General features: G+C 48.9%; 1 protein-coding gene across 1 annotated transcript in view; it reads right to left on the bottom strand.

Moving 5' to 3' along the window:
* Nucleotides 1-298: 298 nt before the first annotated feature.
* PRKCH (protein kinase C eta) overlaps nt 299-26,712 on the bottom strand; it is a 113,176-nt gene continuing 86,762 nt past the window's right edge. The window contains exons 11-14 of the mRNA XM_084519661.1: nt 19,660-19,798; nt 18,631-18,819; nt 3,128-3,271; nt 299-1,650 (exon numbers count right to left, since the gene is read on the bottom strand). Coding sequence (XP_084375787.1) covers nt 1,504-1,650; nt 3,128-3,271; nt 18,631-18,819; nt 19,660-19,798 — 619 coding nt within the window. The 3' untranslated portion in view covers nt 299-1,503. The remainder of the gene's footprint in view (nt 1,651-3,127; nt 3,272-18,630; nt 18,820-19,659; nt 19,799-26,712) is intronic.

The following is a 26,712-nucleotide window of genomic DNA, read 5'->3' on the forward strand; positions in this document are numbered from 1 at the left end:
GGATGAAGCCATGCTAAAGAGGGAGATTTGGTACAATACACAAGCACAAAGGCAAGAAGTGTCCAAGAGTAACTGAACCTGTGCCCCACCTGTCAAACACTTCAGCAAATGGTTTAAGGATGGAAGTAAAAGGTGAAAGTAAAAGGTAAAAAAAAAAGCAAAAGGCAAACCTCTTTTGTAAGATGTTTAAATCCTTCTCCAGCAATTCATACCAGCTCAAGAAAGAGGTTATAATCCCGACATAACAGCTCCAAACCTAGCACGGAATGCAAAGGTGTGCCATGGAGCTACAGAAAAATCACTCGACTTCCAGAAGAGCACAGAAATCACAGAACTATCTCTTAGTATGATTTTTGTCTGGTTTCCACAAACTGCACTAAAAATTGCCTCAGTCTGCCTGGCAGAGGCTTGAGGCTGCAACTGATAAGAAGTGCCCTGTGAGTAATAAACCCTTAAATCTAAACCAAACCGAGTCACCCCATTTCTGAGATAAGCCTTATCCTTCTCATGGGAGAAAGTTGTCCTTTTGTGTTACCTACTGGTCAACAACTTTGCTTTCAAGGAGATCGCCAGCTCTGCAGCTCCCATCACAATACTGCTACAAATAAATTAAGCACTACCACTTTGGATCAAAATTTTAATGAGGCACTAAACCCACAAAAGGGGCTCTGTATAGCATAATTAAATAGAATGGGCGTAAATAAACAGTAAGGTTTTACTAGTTACATTATAGTTGAAAACAGCTGGGATGCAAAGAAAGGAGCATTGAAGATGCATGATGTAAAAAGGCATTTCACAGAATGCAAACACTAGAACTTTTCATATCGCACAAACAGTAAAACACTACGAGCACATGACTTCCCTTTGATTTGGAAGAATCTGTGTGGGGCACAGGGCACTTGTTTTTTGTTTTTTTTTTTCCTTCTGCTAGTCAGCACAATGAAATATTTCACATAGAAACCCAAACAGCGGCAAAGAGAGCCATTTGTCCTTCAGAAAGAAATAAATACTTCAGAAACAGGTAGAGTCAGTAGGAACATCTGGTTCGGCCAGGCCATGGGATGCTGGTTCATGGCTCCGAAACGCTGGACAGTGCTGGGACTCCATGAAACAGCCTTGCAAACAATCAGCATTATTACAAGTCTGTTTGGCTCAGAGCTGCAAGACGCTTGATTTGTGCTCACGCCGACTCCTCAAATCCACTGCAGGCTGCAAGCGATGACATTCAGGCTGAGCCAACTCGCTCAGTACTCAATTCTCCATCTGCATCAGCTATTTACAGTATCACGTTTGTTCCACCCCTGTCAATATTTGATCAAAGAGCTGAATAAACCTACAAACACAGGAAGGTTTCAATTTCACATTAAGGTAATGTTGACAGTGGTGCTGCTGTATCATGTGAAGTCAGTGCACTGTTACTTCTCAAGAATGAAATTCCTGGTAAACCTGGTTTTCATTGCATTTCCCGCCAGTCCTCTGAGCAGCCCTTCCTCAGAGCCATAGCTATTGCTGCAATTCCGAGCTTGTGAATGAAAAGTTTCTAAATTCATCTTGGTTTATCATCGGAAGAATTCCTTCTTCAATGGGAGTCAGAATGGGCTCCTCTTTTATAAAATCTGGATCGAAGTTGCTCACGTCATCTTTGGATTTCTGTCAAATGGAAAAGACAAAGGGAAGAGATGTCAGAAGCATGCATCACCTGCCTGACACCCGCTCTGCATCTTTACTCTGGTCTTGAGTGCAAGGAAACTCCACAACCCGGGCAAACCTTACTGAAGGTTTTTCTCTGGGGTTGGACTGGGAGCAGCTGAGTGCCCCACGGAGCCTCGTACAGTATAAACTCTTTTAGAGCCTCTGCAGGCTTTGGACAGGCAAACCCCTCTCTGCTTTAACTGATACTACCTCTGAAAGGTTGCTTACCCCCACATGGCAGGGCAGGGCACATAAATCAACTCCCTTCCTCAAGTGTCAGCACAGCCCCAGCCATTCAAAGTGGTTATCAGCAGTGCTTCCAATTAGCTGACTCCACACAGCCCTTCCTTATCTGCAGAGCGTCTCAGCTGGGTTGGCTGGGGGGGAGGGGGGTACACTCCTCTGTGTGCGAGTCATTAAACTTGCACAATAATGAATTACCAGGTCACAGGAAGACAAATGGCTTGCCTCCAGGTGCTGGATTCCTCTCTGCACCATACAAAGTGGAACTGTTTACAGTGCACACAAACAAACGGAGTTTGTGGCACATTTTGACAAGGCATGTGTTTTTCCTGCATCCAGAACAAGATCTTTTATTGACGCTGAAGCCTAACGTTTCCAGATTCTGCCCAGCTCACGGATGGACTGAGGAGGCTCCCTTAGCCTTTCATTCAGCTCAAGAAGCAACTCCAGAGCCTGCCCTCGTACTGGATTCCCCTGGATGCCTGGTCCTGCACCCAGGGAGCTCCACGGAGCAGGGCTGAGCACTGCCACCAAGAGTTAGCAGTGAGACCACAGCACAGGACACGGCCACCCCAACCCAGAATTTCAAAGGCAGGGAGGCCACAGAGACGGCCCTGGGAAGTCTCCACAGGGAGCAACATCTCTTCTCGTGGAACATCCCCTGGGCTGTGTGGCACTGGGAAAAGGGGCAGCCCTGGGCCCTCTGCAGCCTGTTTGCCATGGGAACCACTCAGCCCATAGTGGCCTGAGCAGGGAGCACTCTGCTGGGTGCTGTGCCCAGAGAGACAAAAACAGAGGTGATGTATAGAGAGGGACAAAAGCAAGGCAGGTCAGACCCAAAGAGGCAGGTGGAGTGGGCAGAATGAAGGTTACTTACCCTGCTTTATATCTGGGCAAGGCAAAGACCCTGATCTGCTGCATCTGCTTTTATAAACCTGCATCTTCTGGCATTGAGCTGGCTTTGAAAATCCAGCATGGAAGGGAAAAGTGACCTGTACAACACCGTGTGGCCAACCAGCAGCCAAGCCAAAACCATAGGCCTCACCTCCTGGCTCCCAGGCCAGGGCTTTCATGGCAAGGTTGCCTTTCCTCCACCTCGTTTTGGTCTCACAGCAATAAACGTGCTCAAAACACCCAGAGGAGGAAAAATAAAATAACAGGACCCTTTCCGCCACCCCTCCCTCTCACGTACAATTCGGGGCCTGAACGGTGGCTCCATCTGGCGCTGGTTCAGCAGGTCCCAGTCCAGCTCTTTGAAGTAGGGGTGCCGCAGGATCGCGCTCTCGCCGCCCAGCGCCGGGCTGCCCAGCCGCATGCTGGGGTTCTTCGTCATGAACTGCAAGACAAAAAAAAAGGGCTGTTTGTTTCCCCCCGTCCGGCAGGGCCACGGGAGAAGGACCCATTAGCAGTCGCACAAAAGCTTGTCCTCAGCTTTCCTGTTGAACCCAGTTGCTGGCCAGACTTCTCGATTTCATTGTACTGGAGCTGTGCGCAAGGACCTTGACTCACTCTCTGCAGGAAGCAGTTTGGGCGTATTTCTCCCCGATCCCTTCTATTTCGGTCAAATCCTTGGTTACCACAACAAGAAAAGAAAGTCGAAGTGCATCGTTTGCAACATTATAGATGTTGCAGAGTGTTTTGGGAGGTTATTTATTTACATACTAATTTCTCAGGCATACAAGCTCGCTCTCAAATGCTGCTCGCCAGCCAGGCAGGCCTTGGACTGGAGTCAGTCCCGAGCTGTGCCTTTTTCCTAAACCTCAGCTTGCTGAAGTGCAGCCAGGAGCCTACGCTTTCCTTCCTGTCATCTTAGGAAACAGAGGAAAATGAGCAAGGCGCTGGCTTTCACAGCTCCCAAAACCCTGAGCAGATAGATGAATGCTCACAGGTAAGCGTCCCCTCCTCTCCATGGTGAAACTCCAAACGAGGGCTTCCTTTTGTAATGTTTTTTACTCTGCTACTAGTGAAAAGAGATCTCAAACTTCAGCCAAAGTGCCCCGATTTGCCAGGGAGCCATGAGAAAGCCATCGATCACGCACACAGCGCAGAGGGCAGTGGTGGGTGCCCTTTAGGTCCTGACAAGAGTGATGAAGTGTGAGCGCTGCAGGTATTTCGTCAGGCGAAAGAAATAGTGGGGGAGGAGGGCAATCCTTTCCCAAGGCAGGGAAAGAGCTCGTGTGCTTGTTAATTTAGGGTTATAGCCCTTAAAACTTCAGCAAAATGCAATCTTTTCCTTCCCCTCGAGTATTTCTAATTCATTAGAGAAATCAGGTTATGTTTAAACCGGGAAAACAGCCGCTTGTGTTTGCCCATTGAAACCAGCAGCATAAATAAAGCCAGCTTCGCGCTGGTGGAGGTGTCCAGACGATTTCCTTGAAGATGAAAGAGCATTATGCTTAGCCAACAGCCCAACCAGCCAAACCAGACAATCGGTCACTGTTTCGGGAGTGACCAAGCCTGCTGCATCTCGGCCGCGGGGAAGCACAGGGAAGGGGAGGTGCAGGCAGAGGCCGGCTCCGCTCCGAGCGCAGAGCTTCTCGGTGGGTATAAATTCTCCTAGTGGATAAAAGGTGTAGGCATTGCCTGCCTAGAGAGGTGACAGGGAGAAGAATGAAGACTCACAGGTTTGTTTTAGGTGTCTGCCTGGTGCTCCTGTCCAGAGGGGGCTTCAGAACCCGAGCGGATGGGATATCTGCAGGGTGGCTGCAGCTCAGGGACCCCGCAGGAGCCCAGACCCTGCTGACGTGAGCACAAAACCCAACCTGGCCTCCCTCCTGACCCCTCTGAGGACACGTACTGCCCCAGGGCTCCCTATGGGACAGCTGCTTTCCAGCATCCCTCCCAAAACCATCAGCAGAAAGGGCTGCTGAGTGCACCCAGACTTGTAAGGACAGCAGCAACACCAGCAGGGCCGGGGCCTTCCCATGCCCTCCCCGAACTCCTCAGTCATGCAGTATTTTTCCAAGGTCAGGCAGGCCAAGTACAAGTACAACTCGTGTTTCCCCCTGACCCTTTCCACCTGCTTTTGTCCCTTCCTGCCAGCAGAAACCAACCCAAAATTTCTGTGTGGTTCTGAGCACCAGACAACATCTTGGTTTCCCAACCAGAAATGGGTCAAGCCAAAAGTTCTCAGAGACCTGGTTCAGGCAAGCCTTTGCAAGTCTTTCCCTAAACTTCTTTGGTTTGCAAAACAGGCCAGAAATCTCCTGTTAAGCCCCTTTTTTTTTTGTGTCTAGAAATTCCCTGCCCAGCTTCTTTGTCCCCACAGATGGATATCTGCGCCTCACTAGCTGCGATTTGCATTGCTGGAACACCTAGAAAGCTCAAACAAGATCAGAGCTCGCTGGTGCTGGGAGTGGTAAAGACCAAAACAGTCCAAAAAGAGAAGACAAAGAGGGGAGAGAGCTGGGAAAAAGTCCCAAGTCTCCTGGCTCTTGACCTACTGCCTCCTCCATTACACCAGGAAGCTTCTGCTAAACGTGTGTGGGGAAAACATAAAAGAAATTAATCTCTGGAAAGGGCTGGCAACGTGCTTTGCTTGGGTTCCCATTCATGCTCAGCCATAGAAGACCAAAAACCAAACTGGACTGCCCACTCCCAGACCAGTTCAGTGCCCTGGGATATAGAAGTGTGCTTACATTCCTGTTTGCTTGCTTTGCTCAACGCGCTGCCAAAATTGCACCAAGCAAAGGCACCCACTGCACCAGCCAGAGAGCCAAGGTAAATGCATTCCTTGCTGCTTAAAACACCCTTTTTGTCAGGACAATGAGGATTAGCCAAGGGCTGTCCCTTGAGCTGGGCTGTTTTGGGCTCTGAGAAAACAAAACCCGAACAGTCAAAACAAAACGAGTGCTCGGAGTCCAGCAGCTGGCTCTGCTTCGTGCGCCCGAGCGGCGTGGCCAGAAACCTCAGCCGACGCCAGGCAAAGGGCAACCCAGGCACCCTCTGCCCCGGGGTAGGTGCACAAAGGAGGCAGGAGGAGGGTGAACGCTTCACATTCGCCCACTGCTGGAACACGTCCTCCTGGCTGGGTGCTGAGAGTGGTGCTGGGCTGCCACAAACCCCCCCTGACTTAATCCTCGCCTCCGAAAACAGCGAGTGGGACGGGTACCTGAACTCACCGCACCTTCCCCAGCTGCCAGGTACACGCTCAGCGCTGCTGCCTCTCGATGTGTAAGGACAGGGCTTTGAGCCACCAGCACCAAAACCATTTTGGCAAGGTTTTTTTTGACCCTCCGACAGCTTGTTTCTCAGATACTGCAAAGCCCTAAGGCAGGCTGGTGGAGTGCATGTAACTCACACACCCCATAAAGAGTTATCGGTGCAGCCTGAGGAAGCTGCCCTTGCACAGGTGCCTCCCGTGTGAGGCACACAAAACTGAAAGATGAAATTTGGGAGCTGATCTCCACCAGAAGAAAGGCCTCCACCTGCAGGCCTGTCTCACGATGCCTCTGGTGTCTGATGGTGCTTGTAGCAGAGCAAACAAGGAAAATAAAAAAACGTGCTCTGAAATAAGCAGCTGGAGCCCAAACCCGGGGCTCTGCCCATGCAAGCAGCACCTCTGAAGCACCAGCAGCTGCTCATCTTTCACCTGATCTCTTCTGCTGCACTCGGGAATAGCCAAGCTCTGGAGCTGGAAAAGCCTTACAAAGTGCTGGCCCCAGAAAGGCCAGGGTTAGCCTCTTGCTTCACAGTTAGGTTCGTGTTGGATAGCCCTAAGTGTCCTCCCAAGTACAACTCTCCCGTGCTTTTTGCAGGTGGTGAAAGAGATCTGCAAAAAGTTTTTCATGGCAAAACGCCACCTCGTAGTGTTTATTATCTCTAATTTTGCGTGATAATCTGAAATCCAGAATGAATCCTAGCCTCTGGCACGCAGAGCCCCGTGAAGAAATAGAGGAAAAAACCCAACCATAATACCAACAAAGCAAACCAGAGATGTTCCTGAGCAAAAAGAATTATCCCCCTCCCAGTGTAAAGAGCTCCCTTGGGGCATCCAAGAGCTCCCTTGGGGCATTCAAGAGCCCCTTTGGGCTCCTCCAGGCTGCTGAGCAGACTGGAGCGAGGCTGTTGCTGACCTCAGCTAACCCTCTCAGCAACACCACGGCCAAAAGCAGCAGCTGGAAGGAGCCGAAAACCCATGACTTCATGAAATCGTTTGAAAACATTTACTGAAAGAAAACGCAGCAAGCCACGACAAGAAATTACAGAGGTGGAGATCGGTCTTCACGGACGGGCCATGAAGTTACAGGGAAAAAATGCAGAAAAAGCAGCGCCAGGCACAGGGGAAAATCCGTGCAGCCCTGGGAGCTCAGCAGGTGAGGGAGGGCAGGATGGATGTCACTGCCACGGGGGTGTGGGGACCCCTGCACAGATCCTGTCCCCAGGCTGTTGTGATCCCTGGATGCTCCTGGGATCACAGCTTCAGGGCAAGGCTGTGCAGGGCTTCTCCAGCTGCACTGGCCAGGCCGTGTTTATCCCCTAAAAGCAAGCTCGTGCCCCCCGAGCAGCTCATCTTTCAAATGCAAGCCCACGGCAGAGATGGAGAGCATCCCCGTCCTGCAGACAGGGAGGAGAGGAGCAGAGAAACTCATCGCTTTGCTGAGCCCCAGGCAGCGTGCCACAGATCTGACAGCAAATCCTCGGTCCCAGCTCCTCTCCATCACAGCTTCCACTTGCCTCCAAGGGTCCCTGGTCAGGGCCGTGCAATCATCAGCCCCTACTTGCTAAAACAAAGCTCACGGCATCAAACTTTCCCTGCCTGGTGGTGTTTCTGGTGTTGCTGCCAGGGTGAAAAGCAGCACACAGGAGATTTACACCCCACGGCCTCCCCTCTAGGAAGGAGGAGGAGATGAGGAGATACCCGACACGCTCACCTTCGTTAAGATTCATGAGCTAAACGAACAGGGCAGAAATTAACTCGAAAGGAAATAAGATTTCTCAAAGATCCATTTGATCTCAGACAAAAGGGAATTGTTACATAAATAGAGCAATTACTCTAATTAAGGCTTCCCTCCATGAATCTCTGGGCTGAACGCTGCAGTTGCTGAAAACCGTTCGGCCGCCCATTATGTAAGGCAAACAAACCCACGGGCTGGGCTTTCGGGAGCCCTCCCCCAGCCCTAACAAAGAGAAGATGGATGTATGGCTCTGGTTGTGAGCGTCTGCCTTATCTTTAATGGTTGGGAGCCAGGAGGCTTCACTTGCCCCGACTGCAGCCGCCAGAGACCAGGCGGCATTTCGGCTCTCCACCCAGCACGCAGCAGGATGACTGCTAAAAGCCATGGCTTGTACCAGTACAATTCGTCATGGTGCTGAGCCAGGATAGGACCCACGTGTGTGTGTGGCACCTCTTCCTCCACATCAGGGTCCTGGCTACAGAAAACTGAGCAGCAGAAATCCTTCAGTGCAGAAAAGGCCCCGGGGAGTGCAGTGCCAGGACTGCCCTGAAAGCAATACGTGGGGAGGGAGGCAGAGCATGAATTCGCAGTTATTTCCCCTTCCAAATAATATCGGGATGGGAAGGGAGGTAAAAACCAGTCCTCAGCCCTGCTCCTAAAAGCCAGAAGACCTCCAGAGGTCCCCCCCAACCTCAGCCATCCGGTGGCACTCAGCATGGCAGCAGCCACACGCTGCATGTGCCAGCCGCAGGCAAGCAGGACGAAATGTCAGCGCAGTGGATATTAAGGCAGAGAAATTTGCTCTTGCTCTCTCCCGCTGCAGAAAGGGCTGCTCGATGCGGCTGAGTCAAAGCTCGAGGGAGCAAGGAGGATTAACTGCCCTGCAAACAGTGCTGAGTGAGGGACTGGCAAAATAAACCAGGCGGACAGAGCCCCTCTCGTGTGGGATGGGCACATCTGGCTCCAAACTGCCTGGGGGTGCAACGTTGCTGACTATCACCCGGAGAGAATTTGGCCTAAAATATGAAATTTAAGTGCTGTTTGAATAGCTACAAACTTCCTTGCTGTGCTGAAATCGATTTCCTTGCCTTCTCCCACCCAGTTTAACTCATCCACACTAGAGCACGATGAAAAGGCCACAAACACACAAATACCAAGCACCGGAGCTTTATACCGGCCCCTGACGGTAGCTGGTGATTTTAGACACTTCTGCCTTTGAAATTCCTCTAATAATCAGAAATGAACTTCAGTCATTAGATACGTGGATTATTTAACACAGGTTTCGGTCAAGAGGTCCCCCCAGAAATCTGTGTTTTCAGCACTGAGCAGTAAAACCCAGCTCCCACGTGGGTCACCTGCTGCGGGGGCTGCTCGGAGGTTCAAGATGAGGCTGCTGTTTTTAAATCCCCCCGCTCGGATTCTGGATGCAGCACGGGGATCGATACATCAATCAGGGCCAGGCAAATGCGCCGAGGGAACGAGCAGCACGCTTATGAAGGGAGTGGGGGCATGATCCCACTCACTTTTTAACCAGGGGTAAAACCTCCCTAGGGTTGCCCGGGAAAACAATTAATCCTTTTCTGATAGTCTTGTCAAGAGGAACCAGGCATTTATTACACAGCCCTGGGTGGCCTATTTACATAGGGTCAAGTACAAAGGGGACTAAAGTGCCCCCAGACAAACCTGTGAAGGCCAATTAGGAAAAAAAAAAAAGATCACGGGAAAATACATCAAAGGAGCTTCGCCATGCTCTTGGTTCCGTTTTGATCCTTTTAATTTTAAAGTTCCTGAAAAGACACAGCAGGTCAGAAAGGTCAACGCTGGAAGGGCGAGTGGATGAGCAAGACCTCCAGCCCCGAACAGCGCGGCCAGTCGGAGATTTATGGCTTTTACTGGGGCGCTGCGACCTCCCAGTTAGACGCCCTGGCTCACTCCTGCGGGGCTGGGCAGCCAGAGATGGTCCCGGCTGCAAGGAAGGGTTATTCCCATGGCCAGGTCGGAGCCAGGTTCTCAAGGGAATTCTCAGGCCTTCCCCCAAGATTAGGTTTTAATGAACTCCCCCAAAATACCCCCGAGGGTCTATCACAGAGAAGTGAGCCCAGAGAAGTGAGCCACAAGTTTTAGGCTCGGCCACAGGAATCGCTTCTTCCCAAGCCCCTAAGAGCAAGCAGAAAAAGGAAAGGGGAAAAAAAAAAAAAAAAGGTTGACACAATGAATGCTGCTTCACTTTTTTTTTCAGTTCTCTGGCAGGAAAGAGGAGGATGAATCATAATTGACACCGCAATAGGCAGGGCTAGGAGCTTTTGTTGTGAAGCAAATCTGAGCCTGCATGCTCTGGGCTTAAACAAGAAGCTAATTTCAGCCTATTGGAAAGGGAAAGGTAAAAGACCTCATGATGAAAGGAAAAAGACCTTCAGGATGCATCTGGCTCTGGCAAGCTACATAGGGCTGGCATTACCTTTCTTTCACAGTGAATTATGCAGAGACATGAGACTATTACTGTGGGGAAGAGAAGCACATCAGAGAGGGGTGTGATCAATCAACAGGAGAGATTGAAAGCACCGGGGAAAACTGTTTGCTTTTCAAGAATTAAGAGACCAAGAGACAGCACACTGCAGAAATGGATACGCAAGCTCGAGCAAAAGAGGTATGAAGACAACCTGTGGTGGAGCTCAGCCTCGTCGCTTAGCCATGCTGCATGTTTAAGGCAGAAATGGGTTAGGTGAGAGACCATTTAAAGCTGCACAATTCCTTCTGCTTGGGGAACAACCAGCTCCAGAGTCCTGCTTTCGCTGCACAGGCTCCAGAGCCAACCAGGAAACGCAAGATGAAAGCATTTTTAAAAACAAAACAAAGGCAAAAACGTTTACACAGATCCAACGTAGAGTTTCACAGAGAGATTCAAATATCTGCCTGACTCTGACAGCCAAAGCTTCATCAAACTGGGAAAGGGGATTTATGGGGACTGCCAACTCTGAAGGGATGCCAAGGAGAATAATTTATTGGCATATTTGAAGGCATTTTTAATATCTGCCTTTGTTAGCTGGCTCCTTCAGCTCTGAGAATAAAGCACTGAGCTCATCTAGCTCCCGCTTTGAATTCAGTGGGTCCACCGTTGTGTTGTTCCTTCTCCTTTTAATCTCCGTCTAAAAAAACTCTCCCGGCATCTGGTTCATTCAAACCCAGCTTCGTCCTGGCTAGCGAAACAGATCATCTTTTTCTGCCCGCTTCAAAGAAAGAACCTGGCCCAGGTCTGTGGGATGCGAGTGCAGAGGAGAGACGTCTGCCTCGTGCCGTGACGTAGGAGAGACGTAGGCAGGGTTACACCATCACCACCCGGCTGCCCTGTTCCACACCTCGTCGGCGTTTGGGACAGGACCAGGGAGGAAAAACAGAAGGGTTTGGTCGAGCTCACCCAGCAGCCAAACTGACCGCCCAGCACTGAGGGAACAGGCGAGGCAGAAAGGCAGCAGGGAGCACATACGCACTGTGCCGGGATGTGCCAAGCAAAGCAGGGCTGAGGTGTCTTGAGTCACACGGTGCTTGCTGCAGCACGCAGGGAGGATGCGGGCACCTACCGTGGCTGCGAGTTGAGGACAGCTCCGCCTGGTTCTGACCTCCCAGGAGCCAGGTGGGTTGGACCCCAAGCAAGGGCAGTGCATGGAGAGAGGAAACATCTCCAAAGAACAGCCCAGAAAGCCTCACCATCATGGAGTGATGACTTTCAGAGGAGAGCAGCTGTGTACCGCAGGCAGCTTGGGCCACGCACATCTCTCCCGGACTCAGATGTCTAAGAAACCAGCCCCTTCCCTCCCCTGTCACTGCAGGCTGCTTGCTTGGATCATGTTAAAAATCTGCCTCTAAGTCTTTCTGCCGTGAAAACTCCCTTCTCTCCTCATTAATGACATTTTCTAGTTGCTTACAGCTGTGGGGCCAGTCTGCTTCAGCAGCGAGCACTCCCAGCAGCGAGCAGAAAGCCTTCCTGAAAACATGTGTCAAAGAATCTCACCGAGATTTTAGGCTCTCATGTGCAAAAGAAATCTCACCAAGACTTCAGGCTCTCCTGGTGGCATCCCCTCGCCATGGAGTTCATTCCTCCCACAGCACAGCTCAGTCGTCACTTTGCTTTCTGCAGCTGGGCCTGGGTGGAGTGCCCTGGGGGATTTTTTTATTTTTTTTTTAATTTCTCTCCAATTTTCTTTCTTCTCAGCCTGTTACAGTAAGTTCACACAGCGCAGCTGGGGTCTCCAAGGACTCTGCTGGAGCCATTAGGCTGCGTCCAAGCAAACCCAACTGCCCTGTGCTCTGGCCTCACCAAGTCAAACAAGTTCCTCGGAATTTCTTTGACACAGCAGGAGATAGCCACCCTCAATCTGCACTCCCCAGAGATGCCTGGATTTAATTCCTGCACACATAAAAATAATATTTCTCTCTTGTTGCGAGCCACCACTCCTAATTCCTGAGAAACAACAGAAAACATTGCTCATTTTCACTGGAACAAAGGTCAGAGGAGGGTACACTTCACATTTGCTTCTTCCTCAGCTCTTACCACCTGGAGAGGTGCAGAAGAGCCCTAACAGACCCCCCCTTTTCCTACTGTTATTTAATATACTTTCTACGTATGAATAACCCAACAGCATAAAGCACTTCTGCAATCGACTCCCGGTGCCCTCTAACTTAACTTCTTGTTTTAAGGTAGAATTTGGGCACATTTCCAGGTAGATGTGTGTGCTTCCCTCCTCCCCAGCTAGAAACTGCTGCTGGACAGCACGGTGCCTCTGACACACCACCAGCAGGACGTGGGGGAACCCTCAGAGGGCTCCTGCCTGCCCTGACACTTACTGGAGGGATGGAGGGACCTAAGGTGGCCCAATACCTGCTCTTCCGGGCAGCGATGGAAAGACAAACTTCTGCAGAGAGTTTTGAGTGGCTTTTTTATTTAGCGAGATGAAAATTGGCTGAGCTGTTGTGGAATGGCCCCAGTCTCCCTCTCTCCCTGAATTAAGTGACTTGCTGCTGTCTGTACTGAGACATTCCTGAGCCCTGTTTTGCTCTGCAGAAAAATCCGTGTGTGCTGTCTCCTCGGAAAGGGGGATGAGCTGCCTTGCCAGTAGCTTACTAGCTGTACACACAAGGCAGAGAAGCCAAGGAACTACCTGAGAAGGCTGAGTTTCTTGGGTTTGGTCTGCGTTGTGGGCTCACAAGAATGGGAGAAGGCTTTTCCTTCCAGAGCAGGACTTTTTTGACTTCTAGATCAGGCTTCAAGGCTGTCTGGAGGCCACGTGGTTGGATTCAAAGCGTGGCACTTTCAACCATTCCCCCTCCTTCTGCTCCTGAGATCCACACGAGCTCCCTCCCAGCTGGGCAGGAGATCCCAGCTCCATCACCTTGTGCTCCAACAGCCAAAGCTGAGCCCATAAACTCGGGCTGTCAGAGCAGCACCTGGCTTCAGCTGACCCCAGAACATCCTTATTAACCATGACTGAGTCTGAAGCCCTAACCCACAGACACTACAGCCCCTCGGTCTTAGCCTGGCAACGCCAAGGGGATTTTAAGCAAGTCTGCAAGAGCAAAGCATAACACGGGGTGGGTGGTTAGACTCGAGCGGTGTTGTCAGGGTTCAGATGGTGCCAGATGAGCCGTGGGGGAAGTGAACCCAGTGACACAAAGCAGCAGAGACTTCACGAAAGCAGAGCATTTGCCTTTTGACTCAGCGTCACTTCCAGGCTATTATTCTCTAGAATAACAGATTGACTTCAGGTTTCTCTTTTGCATCCTTTTCGCTGTAGTGCTGACATCATTTCTTCTCTGAAATACGGTCACGTTTGCTCTCTCAGTGGAGCTCCCTAACCTTTCAATCCCTCCTCCTCCTTCTAACACAGTTACACTCCTTGCACTAATCCTCCAGCATCTGTACCACCCTGTGCTGTTCCACCTGCACAGCTTGGGACTGCAGGCTACTAAAACCACAGCCAATTTCCTCTGCACCTTCCTCTTCCCTTGCCTGGTATTCGTTTTTCGTATGAAAGCCACTCAGAAGGGGAATCACCATTTCTGCCTAGTCTTAACTCTGAGTTTTCTCCAAAATGCTTGTGTTTAACCAGCTGGAGGGCAAACAGGCATTCATCTTATTTGTATCCCCAGAATATCCAGCTGCATGCAAGGCTGCCCAAGCTTCAGTTTTTGAAGGAGCATTTCAGCTAGACCAGAAGTGCTTCAGAGCTCACATTGTGACGAGGTTGGCACACAAGGTGAGCCACCCTCAGCTTCAGCAGGCTCAGCTATGCCAGGAGTTCAGGAATCCAGGGTCCGAAGGCAGAGCCATGTTAACGCCTCCCCAGGGAGATGCTGCTTGCTGTCACCTGGCCCTGAGAGTGAAAACATCCAAGGTGCAACTCCTCAGCCAAGTCCCCAAGCCTTTGGGCCAACCACTGCTACTTCAGTTGATCAGCCCAGCTCAATAGACCTGGTCCTCCTCTCCTCACCTGACAGCAGACTTGGAAAGGAAAAGCCCTGCAGCTTTCCCTGAGACTTTCCTTCCCATTACACCACTGGCTTTTGAGCCCTGATTCTCCATGTCTCTTCATTCTCCCCTCCAACCAAGCCTGTCTGTTACAAAGTGCGATTGGATTGCATTTGAAAGCCATACATGAAGCAAGTGAAACCTGTGCCAAAATGCAATGCACCCTGCTTATAGGAAACAAGAGGGTTGTATTTCTTTTTACGACTCATCTTAATCCCAAAGCCTCCAGCTGCCTGGAAAGCCACCCTCTTCGCTCAAGCCCTTTTTGCTGGTGACAATTCACCGATTTAAAAAAATCAACACACTGGAACAAAGCAAACTCCGGCGGCACTCTCACCATGAAAGATATGGCACAGCAATCTCTGCTCTCAGAAAACCTCTGCTTGCTCAGGAAGTTTCTCTTTCACAGCCTCTCCATCCTCAGACACTGGTGATTACTCAGTCAGCTGATAGCAGAGAGTATTTGAAAGAATTATTTAAAAGAAAGCAAAAATTACATTCAGATTGAGATGAAATGGTCTGAATCCATTCTGCAGTAATTCTCCTTTTCTGCAGTTTTTTTCCTACCATGAGCAAATCCATTCCCAAGTAGACTTTCTCACACAAGAAGCAGGAGAGCTCAGTTTGAGCCCGCTCTGCCTGACTTGAGCCATCATTCCACCAATTCCCCACTGACGCACTCCAGCAGTGCAGGGTATATGAGTGGGATTTCCTCCTTTCCTCCTCTGGGAGCATCAATTCCAGCAAAATCCTGCTGATTTTCACAGATTTATCTCTGCCCTGCTTCCAGAACTTCAGGGAAAATACCAAGGACAACAAATTAAAAAGGGCAATAGGTAAAATCTTCTCCCAGAGCACAAATCTTTCTGCTTTTAATTCTAAACAAGGTCCAAGGGCACTGAGCTTGTTTTTGTTTTCCTTGGTAGCGGTGCTCAAAACCACATCAGGAACACCCACCCACCTAAATGAGGTCCTGCGGACGTATCTTGGTGGTTATCAGGAAACAGCAAAGACGAACAGGATGCAATCTTCAGAAATCAGGTGATTTCTCATGGGGGGAAATCGGTGACACACAGTTATGGTAAACGAAAGCAAAACAAAATAACAGCATCCATGAACCATGTCCTAAAAACCAGTTTCCTTGTTCATAATGAACCTCTTTGTGAAGACAAACTGATCAAGTGCTTTCCAAACCCAGCTATGTGCACTTGTAGAGAATCTCTTTGCACCTACACCTAATCGCCTCTTCCTGGCAGGGGAATTTGATTTCACTTTCAGAGCTTTGCATCACTCGAGTGCTAAGTGAATTCTCACTAGGCCTGTTCAAGGTTAGAGGCCAGAACTTTTAGTGAGGGGATAATCCAATTATTGAGGCTATTAAGGCCTCAGTCTGCAATATGAGAGACCCCAGGTTTAATTCCCTGGTCTTCCATAGATTTCCCATGCGATGTAATTGCTTACAATCATTTTCGTCACTGCAGCAGTTGAGTGCCCTGATTTTCCAGAGCTCTTAATATCGTGGGTTAGACAGTACTGTCACGGCTGTAAACCAGGGAGTTCACTTCTGTTGAGATAAAGCCAGTAGTGATTATTAATGTGAACAAAGATGCTCACCCAGTAGCAATAATGTTCTATCTGCTAAAAATAACATTAACAGCAGAAGCAATGATACACAAATCTACTTCTTTAGCAGCTAGAAAACCTAGTATCTTCCTTTATGCAGTAGCTACAAGGGAACAAACAAAATAGGTTCAACACTGTTACACTGACTACTAAAAATACTGTCCTACTGACATACTGACACACTATGGGCACACCGCAAATATAGCACACAGCAGTGATCGTGGTTGTTACCATTCAAATGAAATGAAGGCATGTGCTTTTTTCATTTTAATCTAGAGCCCAGAAAATCTCCTGACAGGACGCTTCCTTCCTGTTAAAGTCAGCGTGCTCTGATGCTTCTAAAACACCACGAGGAAGAGGAGGAATTAGGGAGCTCTTTTAGCTAGCTGGTCTGAACCCCAAAGCAGCCACTGAGACACTGCAGAAATTCAGGCTGCAGAGAACTACCACCAGTGCTATAAAACTCGGCACAAAAGTCACCTCCAGGTAGCAGCCACTCAGGGAAAGGAAACATTGAAGAACTGAAAGTCCAGTAAAACTTTCAATTCTCTCCTCCCATCAGTTAACCACGAGGCTCCTGGCTACTGCTCTGAATTTCAGCCTTCTCCCTGGAGTTACAGTCGTCTCCTGGAAGCGCAGTGCTTCTCCTGAGCAACACGTGAATGTCAAAGAGGCAGTTTTGCTTTCATTTGTGTTCCACCAGCAACACGTGATACAGCTGACAAGCAGAGCAGCATGAGAGACCTTTTGCAGGTAGGTACCCAGCAGCAGCTAAGTTAATTGTGCAGTTTTTGAGACGCTCAGTCAATCTCTGTTTCAATCCCTAGCTCCCTCTTCCTCCAGCGCCACTCCTCATGCTGCTGTTTGCTTATCCCAGCAGAGATCTGCTGTTCAAAGTTTGGGTTAGAGCAGCGTGGCGTGAATGAAGTCTGTGCTGGCTGCTTCTGTGAGGTTCCAATCAGAACTAGGAAAATAAGCATTGCATCATTAAGAGGCTAAAATGCAAATTGTGTTTTAATATATGAAATTCCAGATACGATGAGCATCGGGCCCCATTCTACCGCTTTTATGCAAGACACCTGCCACAAATCTACTCTGCTGTTACCCATCATTGCAGAAAAGGAATCGACTCACATATTCAAGAGTACCAATCCGACAACAGAAAAGGCAATGAGTCAGAACTTCATTTTTTTATTTTAAATTGTTGCAGATCATTTCCATAGATCAAGAGGGCCTTCAGCACGACAAGCGATACCTCCTGAGCACATCCTGAGCTTTCAGAACAGAACCCTTTGCCTCCCCAAGAAGTGGGCTTTATACTCAGTTGATTTCTGTCAGGTTTACTAGGTGCATTTTCAGCTGCAGCATGCAATTGCTGATTTACTATCTGACAGAAAGCTAGATTAAAAGATCTGACAAAACCCAACTCTCATCTCTTTTAAATGGTCCCTTTAAATCATTCATTATTCCATTTCTTTGAGTCAGCTCTCCACGTTATGATGAATTGCTATCTTATCCAACTATTTCTCCGGCCCTCTATTAACACAAAATTTAGGAGTATTAAGACTTAAATGGATGTATATTCACAGTGCTTAAAAGTATTAGGTGGTGTGATCATCAGCAGGAAGTAGTCAGTAGCTGAACAGCCAAGTCAGGTCTCCTGACTCCTCGGTTAACACCCTTATCATTGAATCACCTTTTGATTCATGACAAAGCCAGGGAGTTCCAGTATTCTAGGCAGTGTTTGTACATGCACAGCCTGAAATCTTAGAAAGTTTCATTCCCATGTCACAGGCAAAGATACGAGGCAGAAGATAAGAAAGATCCTGGGAAAATTCAGGAGTACATGCCAGAACAAGGACTAGATATAGCCAGCAACAGCTCTTCTCAAACCGTTTGCTCTACAGCCCCTCTTTTTTTTCCCCCCAAACACACAAAAAATCAGAAATCTTTGCATGCAGGTAGACAGCAGTCCAACAAAGGATTTTCAGGAAGACTTTACTTCATTGACACTCTGGTCACATGGAAATCACAGAACTGCAGAATCATAGCATGGTTTGGGTTGAAATGGACCTTAAAGACCATCTAGTTCCAGCTCCCTGCCATGGGCAGGGACTCCTCCCACCAGCCCAGGCTGCCTAAAGCCCCATCCAGCCTGGCCTTGAACAATTCCAGGGATGGGGCAGCCACAGCAGCTCTGGACATCCTGTGCCAGGACCTCTCCTCTCTCATTGTGAAGAATTTCTTCCTTATATCTAACCTAACCCTATCCTTTTGTTTTTAAAACCATTACCCTTGTGCTGTCGTACAGCCACTGCTGATAATACTGTGTGTACCTGCTCCTTCTGTTCTGGAAGATGACCATATGCTGTAAATCATTAAGCCAGCAAGGGAATGCCCAGAGAAGCAGACACGCACACACCGCTTGCCAAGTTGGCTGCTGAACCGTATAAAGGACATAACTATGCAAACACACTGAAGTGTGGCAGGATTATTTTTTTTTCAGTTTATCCTTCATTCCAAGATAAGAAAGGGTCAGGGTCAGGGAAACTGCAATTTCTGAGCGCCCATCCCCCAGCCCTGTTTTCTTTTGCCAGATTTCGGCTGAAGAAAGCCAGGAGAGGATGCAGACAAGCAGCCGAGGGAACTCACCGCTTTGAGGATTGCCACTGCGTCCTGCTGGAGCCACGTCGGGTAGACAACTTCGTCGTTCAGAATGGCCTCAAAGAGGTCGTCCTCATTCTCCGCCTCGAAGGGCGCGTGGCCGCACAGCATCTCGTACAGCAGCACACCCATGGCCCACCAGTCAACGTCGGGGCCATACAGCATCTCCTGCAGAATCTGAAAAAGGGATGGGAGTGAAACATCACCCCTGGAGCTTCTTAAACCGAGCAGGGGAAGAAAACAGGTTTGGAAACATCAGTGCAGAAGCTCTTGCTGTGTCCTCAGAGCTCTCTCTGCTAGCCTGGCTGGATGTCCAGGAACATTTATGTGACCTCAACCTGGGAACCCCCTGATCTACGCTAAAGTACAACAGATCTGTTAAACAAGGGCTGAATTAACTTGGCTGCTCACTGGGTCATCTTGGAAACAACATCTTTGAACTTCTGCTAGGTTTTATCAGGAGGAAAAGGGGCATTTCAGCTAACCTGCTGAGCCTCAGAAGTGGCGGAGCAGCCATGTGCATGGGCTGACACCGCCTTTTCCCTGCCCCAGGAAGAAATGTGTACACGGCTCCAACAGCAACACTTTCAGCCGGGGAGGGGAAGGAGCCTGAGTGTGCAAGAAGGCACAAATGCCAACCACAGACAAAAATCATCTGGCAGCATCTGGAGGACAGCTGTTTCTTAAAGAGGTGTTTATTAATTTTGCAGCGAGGTTGGTGAATGACAGGGAAGGGGAGCAGGTATAAAACAGAACTGGGAAACAAGGGAGAATTCAATCTCCTTTCAAATCAAACTGGGACAATATCTCTGTGTGCCTCTTTCTCTCTTTTTTTTTTTTTTTAATAGCTGTGGCTCTACCTCACCTTTCCTTAAGAAAAATATATGCTTAGTGCATTATATCTTGGTGCCTAGGAAACTTTACACCCAGCAGAAAAATAAGGTGTAGCTCAATACTCCAAAGAGCACACTAGCTGCTCAAAAATGAGTTTGCTTGGTCAAGAAAGCTTCCCTGTACCTCAGGAGCAATGTAGTCTGGTGTACCGCAGAAGGTGGCTGTGGTGATGCCATCGTGAATGCCCTCTTTGCACATTCCAAAATCTGCCAGCTTGCAGTGCCCCTCGTAGTCCAGCAGCACGTTGTCCAGCTTCAAGTCCCTGCAACGAGAATCATTCACTGAGTTGCTACGTGCTTGGAGCGGCCCCAGCACAAACGGAGGCAGCGTCCCAGGCCTCACAAGCTTAACCTGTAAACTGGACAAGCCTCATCATCATAAAAAAATAAACAGAAGTCATGCAGGAGGGGTTTTCTTTTGCCTCATCTCTTACAAAAGGGAGGGAGGAACAAACACCATTCTGCCGAACGGCATTTAAGATGGGCAGGTACTCTACGAGTTCGCCCACATGGCTTTCCAAACGCACCACAAGCCCGACTGGCAGAGCTCCTGCTCACTCAGCTCGGGGACTCACTCACTGGAGCAGAGGTTGCCAGAGCTGTCGAATTGCGTAAGGATGCTCTGATGCAGCAAAACGCGCCGCACACGACACGCTCCAGCTCGGCAAAGCGCCGCGCCGGTGGGGATCAGGTCCTCGCTTCTCCCAAGGTGTAGGGTTTAGGGCCTGGAATTCCCTTAGCAGGGTGGACCTGACTGATAAATCCCAACTGGCATTTTGTCCAAGCTGAGAAGGAAAGTCCCTGCCAACATGGTGCCACGTGGGCAGCGCGAAGCTTCAGCCAGCACAGGATGCAAAGCCTTAAAGTCTTCCCACGTGTACCAACCCCAGACAGACCATGCTAACAAAAACCAATCTTCCCCCGTGGTGCTTGTCGGGGTCAGTGCCTCCTCGTTTCATACCTGCCTGCTTCCTGTCACAACAGTCCTGCCGCCAAATGCCATAGAGAGCAAGCCACGGAAAAGCACGTTTCCCAATACCTCACCTGCACCAGCCTGCAAGCACCTAATCAAAAGCAGGCTGCCAAAATGACAGAGCCCTCACAAAGCTTATCAGGGAGATTGCCTCAGGGATCAGCCCACAGCCCTACGCGCTGTCAGGACCATTACCAGAAAGCACAGGGTCATCTGCAGACTTAGGCAATGCCTTCCTAAAAATACATACTGGCTCTTGGCACCTCCGCTTTTCAGCTGTCAGACGAGCTCTAGGCACTGTCACAGATGGAGGAAAGCAGCTACGATGGGAGTGCAAATAGGTCACATTTCTGTTTTTTTGAGTGTTTTGTGTGTGTATTTGTTTAATTTTTTATTTTTTTTTACAGGTTTGGAGAAAAATTGCACCAATGGGGACTCAAAAGGTATCCTGCTGGCTGAGCATACCTGAGTTTATGCTGCTTCTCACACAATATGCACTTGAACATCTCTGTCACAGAATGAATTTCCAGGTCACAGCTCTTCCACAGAAGCTATCTCAGGTATGGCTAACCTTTGCTCAAGAGTTTTGCAGTCCTCACAGCAGCTCTGCAGCAGAGAAATGTTACCACTGTTTTACTGAGATGGAGGACGGGCTCATAGGCTTAGACAAAGCAACTTTCAAAGGCATTTGGACGCCCAGATAGAAATAGAAAAAATAAAGTAAATATATCTGAGGACTTCAGGGCCCTTTTATGAAATCCGTGTTGGAACTTGATCCATTTTGTCCTCTGGTTGGACATCCATTTCCTTGGAAAGGGGGAGCAATGGGGAAGGCAGTGACATCGGTGGCATCTCTATACCAACATGAAAACCTGGGGAGAGCTGAAATCTGGATCCAGCTTGATCCTGCTCATCCTCTGTCTATGATCCTGAAGTGGCAATCAGGTGGTTGATTGCTCTGTCTTGCATTAGCATTTCTACAGCCCACACCACCACCAGAAGCCTCTCTGGAGCTTGAGACAAGCTCTCTTGCAACTTCACTGTTACAGTGGAAAGATCAGTGCCACATCATGCTAGACAATTAGAGCCACATCCTGCCCTAAAGAGATAAGAAAAAGTATTATTAGCTTCTTTTGAATCGATGGGAAAGCGAGGGTTGGAGGTTAACAATTTGCCCACGTTCACTAGAGCCAGGACTGAACACCAGCTTCCTGAATTCCAGCTCAGGATCTTAATCGGAAGATCATACAACATCCTCTCTCCAGTTTTTAACACAGCACAGAAGCCAGTAAAAACCCCTCTGGAAGGATGCTGCCTGTCCCAGAAGGCTGGCTAACTGGTGGCCAGCAAAATTTGGAGGTCTAGGACAGTGCCCACGCTTGTCTTACGCTGCAGTGTTTGCTCTGGGTGGGATGCTCAGCAGAAGATACTTATTTTTCCCCTTCTTAGAATTAAAAATGGCCGTTAAGCTGTGTGGGCAAAGGCTTGTCTTGTTAAGGATTAGGTGAGCACAATGAGAGGTATTGTACGTGCTCGTCCATGACAGTATGCCTTCAACAGCGGTTTACAGTCAAAGCTCCTGTTGCTCTTCCTTGTGGTTACTGGCAGAGCAGGGAAGCCCTCCGAGCATAAAGGCAGGCCTTGTTTCCAGGAATCTGCAGTGATGTGGTTAAAACGCGCAGTTTATTCTTGGCTTGCTTTTAAATGCAGCAAACGCCTTTTTCAGTCCCGGGCAGGTCTGACTTCTGGGGGAGGGTGCACCTAAACATGTGACTGGAAGGGGAATTTTGGTGAACTTGCTTGGAGATCCCCCTTCCAAGCTTCCCCCCCACTCCCCAGCACACCCGCCGTGTCCTGGCGTGCTTTGGGAATGCCTCAAAATGTGCCTTTGGTAGGTCTGAGCCAGCAGAAACGCAGTCACGTACCTGCACTGAATAAGCAGGTTGCTGTCCCGCATGCGAAGCCTGAGGAGCAGAGGCGAGATGCTGCAGCACCACGGGGCTTGCTCTGCAGACCAGATCCCCAAATGCCCTGCCACTGGGCAGCTCCTGCCCCACAGGACGTGCTGCAGGGATCTTGCAGTCGCTGCCAGCTCTATAACACACCGCCCTCATCACACAGGAGCTTCTGCAGGTGCACGATGCTTGCAGCATCCTCCCAGAGAGGCTCTGTGGATGTAATTGCCATTAAATTTCAGCCGTCTGCCTCTCGCTGAGCTAGTGGAGTTTTAACCACACGAGGCAAACCTCCAGCCCTTTGGCTGCTCCGCGTCGCGTGTTAAATCCATTAAGGACGCCTGTTGTCTCCTCCTGCAGTTGGGCTCTTGGCTTCTCCCGGCTTCTTTCCAGAAACGTGAAACCTAAAACTTGCATTTGCTATTTTCACGCAACCGGGAACAAGCCACTGATCTCCTCGCACTTGCTCAGGCTACGTGTGTTTCACTTCGGAAGAGGACCTCCCGCGACCAAAGGGACTGCTCAACGCCTTGCCAGGCCCACACAAGGCCCCACAGGCCCCATTGGCGCAGGCCTCGTGGGCCAGCATGGCAACAGGCTCGGCCATGTGGCCACCCTCTGGCTACCCCAAGCCCAGCCTAAAGCCTTCTCACACATCGTGTGCAGCGTTTGCTTCAAGCAATTCCAGCCATCACACACTCGGTGCTTGCTGCTTTACGCTGACAGGGCTCCCCGTGTGTCCCACCACGTGAGCCAGGCCCATCACATGAGAGGAAAAACACTGACAGGTTTCTAAGATTTACAAGGAGCTCTTCAGTCGAGCAGCAAGGATTCCGGGAAGCTGATGAAACTGGAAGCCGTCCAGCTCACAAAGCCCAGATCTACCTCATTTCCTTAATACTTGCATTTTCCATTCAATATTTTTAGCAGCTCGATGAAGCAATAAGAGCAGAAAGGTTTTCTGAGGGCTGCATTTCTAAGGTCCTGATGAGACTCTGCCTTAAGCCTGTTGCTGGCAAACTTCCCTTGGAAAACAGACTTCATCCCAACTCAGAAAGGCAGCTTTGTCCTCACACGCAGTTACGGCACATCGGCTTAACGGCATCATTTTATTCTAGACCCAGAAGAAATGACAAAACGAGCTGCCTCAGCGTCACTCGCTGGAAGAGGTGTTCTTCATACGTCTGCCACTTGAGTCTGACATTCGTAAAAAAGTGAAATTACAATTGCAGATGATCCAGTCCTTTCTGAAGCACGTCAAATACGATTCCCCTGCACCAGAGAGTTTTGCCAGTGAATAGGTGTTATACAAGTACCTGCCACTCGCTCTACTCAGATCAACTTACTTATGACATAGAAATATGTTATAAAGGATGAGGCTTTGTATTTTTTCCCCTCTTTTGGCTTCACCACCCTGCTTTGCAATGTACTAAGGATCTTTTCTGCAGGAGTGGGGGCAGCAGAAAATGGCTTCCAGTTTGAATTACTCATGTCAAGGTTCTTCCAGGTTTGGTAATCCCAAAACCCAGATTAAAGCCTGTAAAAGCTCAGTGATCCCATCTCAAGGCAAATACTTCAGTCACAAAAGATGCAGATACAGAGCAGCAGCAGCTAGCCACAAATGTAGCTGCAACTGGGATGACGCTGCAGTCAAATATGAAAATATGCACACATACATGTATTTATATTGTCCATATACAATTAAAAATAGAATACCTAAACCTGGAATTAGCCAAATGATTTATTTTTGGCATTTCTGAATGTGAACATTTTGATTTTTTATTCTTCAGCATGCAAGACCATGTAGAGACTCCTTTGGAAACACCTTTGGAGTGAGCAAATGTGCATTCAAACCCCTTCCGCAAGCAGGGACTAGATTTTGTTTTTTCTCCATCTCTTCTGTTGAAGTCATTTTACTTCGTAGAAATACTGAAGTCTCCATCATGATGGAGAAAAACGTGTTTCTACTGCCAGCTCTGGAAGCCAGAGCAATACACGTTTCCAACTCCTGCTGCTCCAGTGAAATCGTAATTATTTTTTGTAAAATGAAACAACTTCAGCAGAGGAGAAAGAAAGACATTTAGCTCACAGAGTAGCACAGTTGTTAAGACACTTAACTAAGAGGAAGAACGTCCAAGATGGAGGCCCTGCTCCAAATGCTGTGGACATTTCGTCCTCCCCTCCTTTTCTTTCTTCCTTCCTTCCTATAGTAAATTTTGGGGGCTCAGCAGCCAAACTCAAAGAAAATAATTGTTTCACAATGCCATTCCTACTGGTTTTGCAATAGGAGTCTCCAAATTTTGTTTCCAAGATCTTATACCAGTTTGGGAACTAAGGCTGGGAAGGGATTTAAGGAATTTTGGAAATTAATTTCCAATCCCATGCATCTTAGGTTTTACAGAACTCGCTGATGCTTAAAATTTCCTTCACATCAGATGGTTCACATCTCCCCCATTCTTCTAATAATAACCAGGCATTATTTATGTTTATGGTCAAATTAATTTCTATAACCACAAATTCATATGTATAACCAGAAATTCATCAAGGAAGAGTTAAGCAAAAATCCTAAGCACTGGTACAGCTGTGTGTCAGCAGGCAGTAGAAAATACTGGCTAAGGATACTTGCAATACATTCTACCAGAGCTAAGACATAAAAACCTACTCTGAGCTGCTGGTATTTGTTTAGCTGCTGCCACATCTGTAGGGTAGGGAGAAATACTGAAATCACAAATGAAAAACCAGGTTACCAGCCTTTGAAAAAGGAAGCCACAAAGCAGAGATCAGAAAAAGATCAGGCTGCACTGAACTTGGGAAGACAGCTTGAAAGCCTGAGGTTTGTTGCTGAAAAAAAGGAAGAGCTTTTGCTCCCTTTCAGCCTTGGAGGCTTGTTCCAATTCAGCTCCTGTGGTTCTTTAAAGGGGAAAATCACCATAAGCTCCAAGAATCTCATTGTGCTTACAGAAAGCACAGAACCGAAGGAAGCCCTGAAGGTACCATACAACATCTAACCAGTGTGCAGCCAGTAATACACAGCAATACTTGGGGCTACTGTGCTGATACAGTAAGCCTTACTTTATGCACCCACAGCTTCACAAAACAGTCCCCAGACCCCTGGGGGATTCAATCTGATTCAATTCTGATCTCTCCCAGCTTCAGCTTTACAATTAAATGAGGAAGAGGATGGCAGAACTGCATGCTTCATCCTTCCAGGTACTGCACAGGGTAAACCAGAATACAGCTCAGAGATTGCAAAATGTAAATTCAACTTCTAGTTTTCTCGAAAAAAAACGTTCTTGTGGCTACAGAAAATGTTCCATCTGCTTTCCAACCAGCTTCTGACTTGCAGTGGCAAACTCTTTCAGACTGTCGGCGTGCACACAGACAGCCTGACCACAGCAGGCGTACCTCAACCTGCAGTGCGATGGCATGGGGCACCAATGAAGGGAAGATCTCTCCCGGTGTATTTAAATAAGTTCATAATTAGCAGAAAGTAGGAATGAAACAGAGCAAGGTGCCCTTCTCCGCTGTCCTAACGACCAGAATTTATTTTCAAAAGCTGACCACACTCAGCCATTTAGTGACCTTAAATATAGCCGCAGCGGCTCCAAACTGAACTTCTGCATTTCCCAGAAACAAAGTAAAAGCAGAAATATGACATAATGACACAAGAGTAGCATTCAGACCCAGTGTAAGCGGGATAAGTGAGCAAAACTCTGAAAATTATCACTCCCTGCTAGGCCACGTAACAGCTAACAGCCTCTCGTCCTTGCTGCAGGCTTTGTGCGGCCAGGAGGGAGCAGCGGCCCCTGGGGAAGGTCGATCCCACAGGCAGCTCAGCACCTGAGCATTTCTCCAGCCAGGAGCCCAGCACCATTCCTGGGGATTTTACAAAGCCAGGACGTGTGGCTGACCTCTGAAAACTCAAGCCAAAGCACAACCAAGGGCCCTTCTGGAGGGCAAGGTGGGTGTTTGAGCTCAGGGAAGACAAGGAGATCCTGCCAGCCCCCTGTACCTGTGCCCAGCAGCGTGTCCAAAGGCTCTGTATCAGCCCCATGCACTCCCCAGGAGAAGAAGCCTGATTAAGCTTCAAAACGCCTTCTTGCTCAGCGGCTTGGGCTGCAGCCTAAACCCCGACTGGCAAGCACCTGCAGCCAGGAGCGCTCTATTATTATGTTTTAATCTCAAAGTCAAGCAGCCCTCCGAGCATAAGGGCAAGTTCCTGCAAGCCACCTGCCCAGGTTAGGGCAGC

This window comes from Aythya ferina (genome assembly GCF_964211825.1).
Source record: "Aythya ferina genome assembly, chromosome: 5".
Classification (NCBI taxonomy): domain Eukaryota; kingdom Metazoa; phylum Chordata; class Aves; order Anseriformes; family Anatidae; genus Aythya; species Aythya ferina.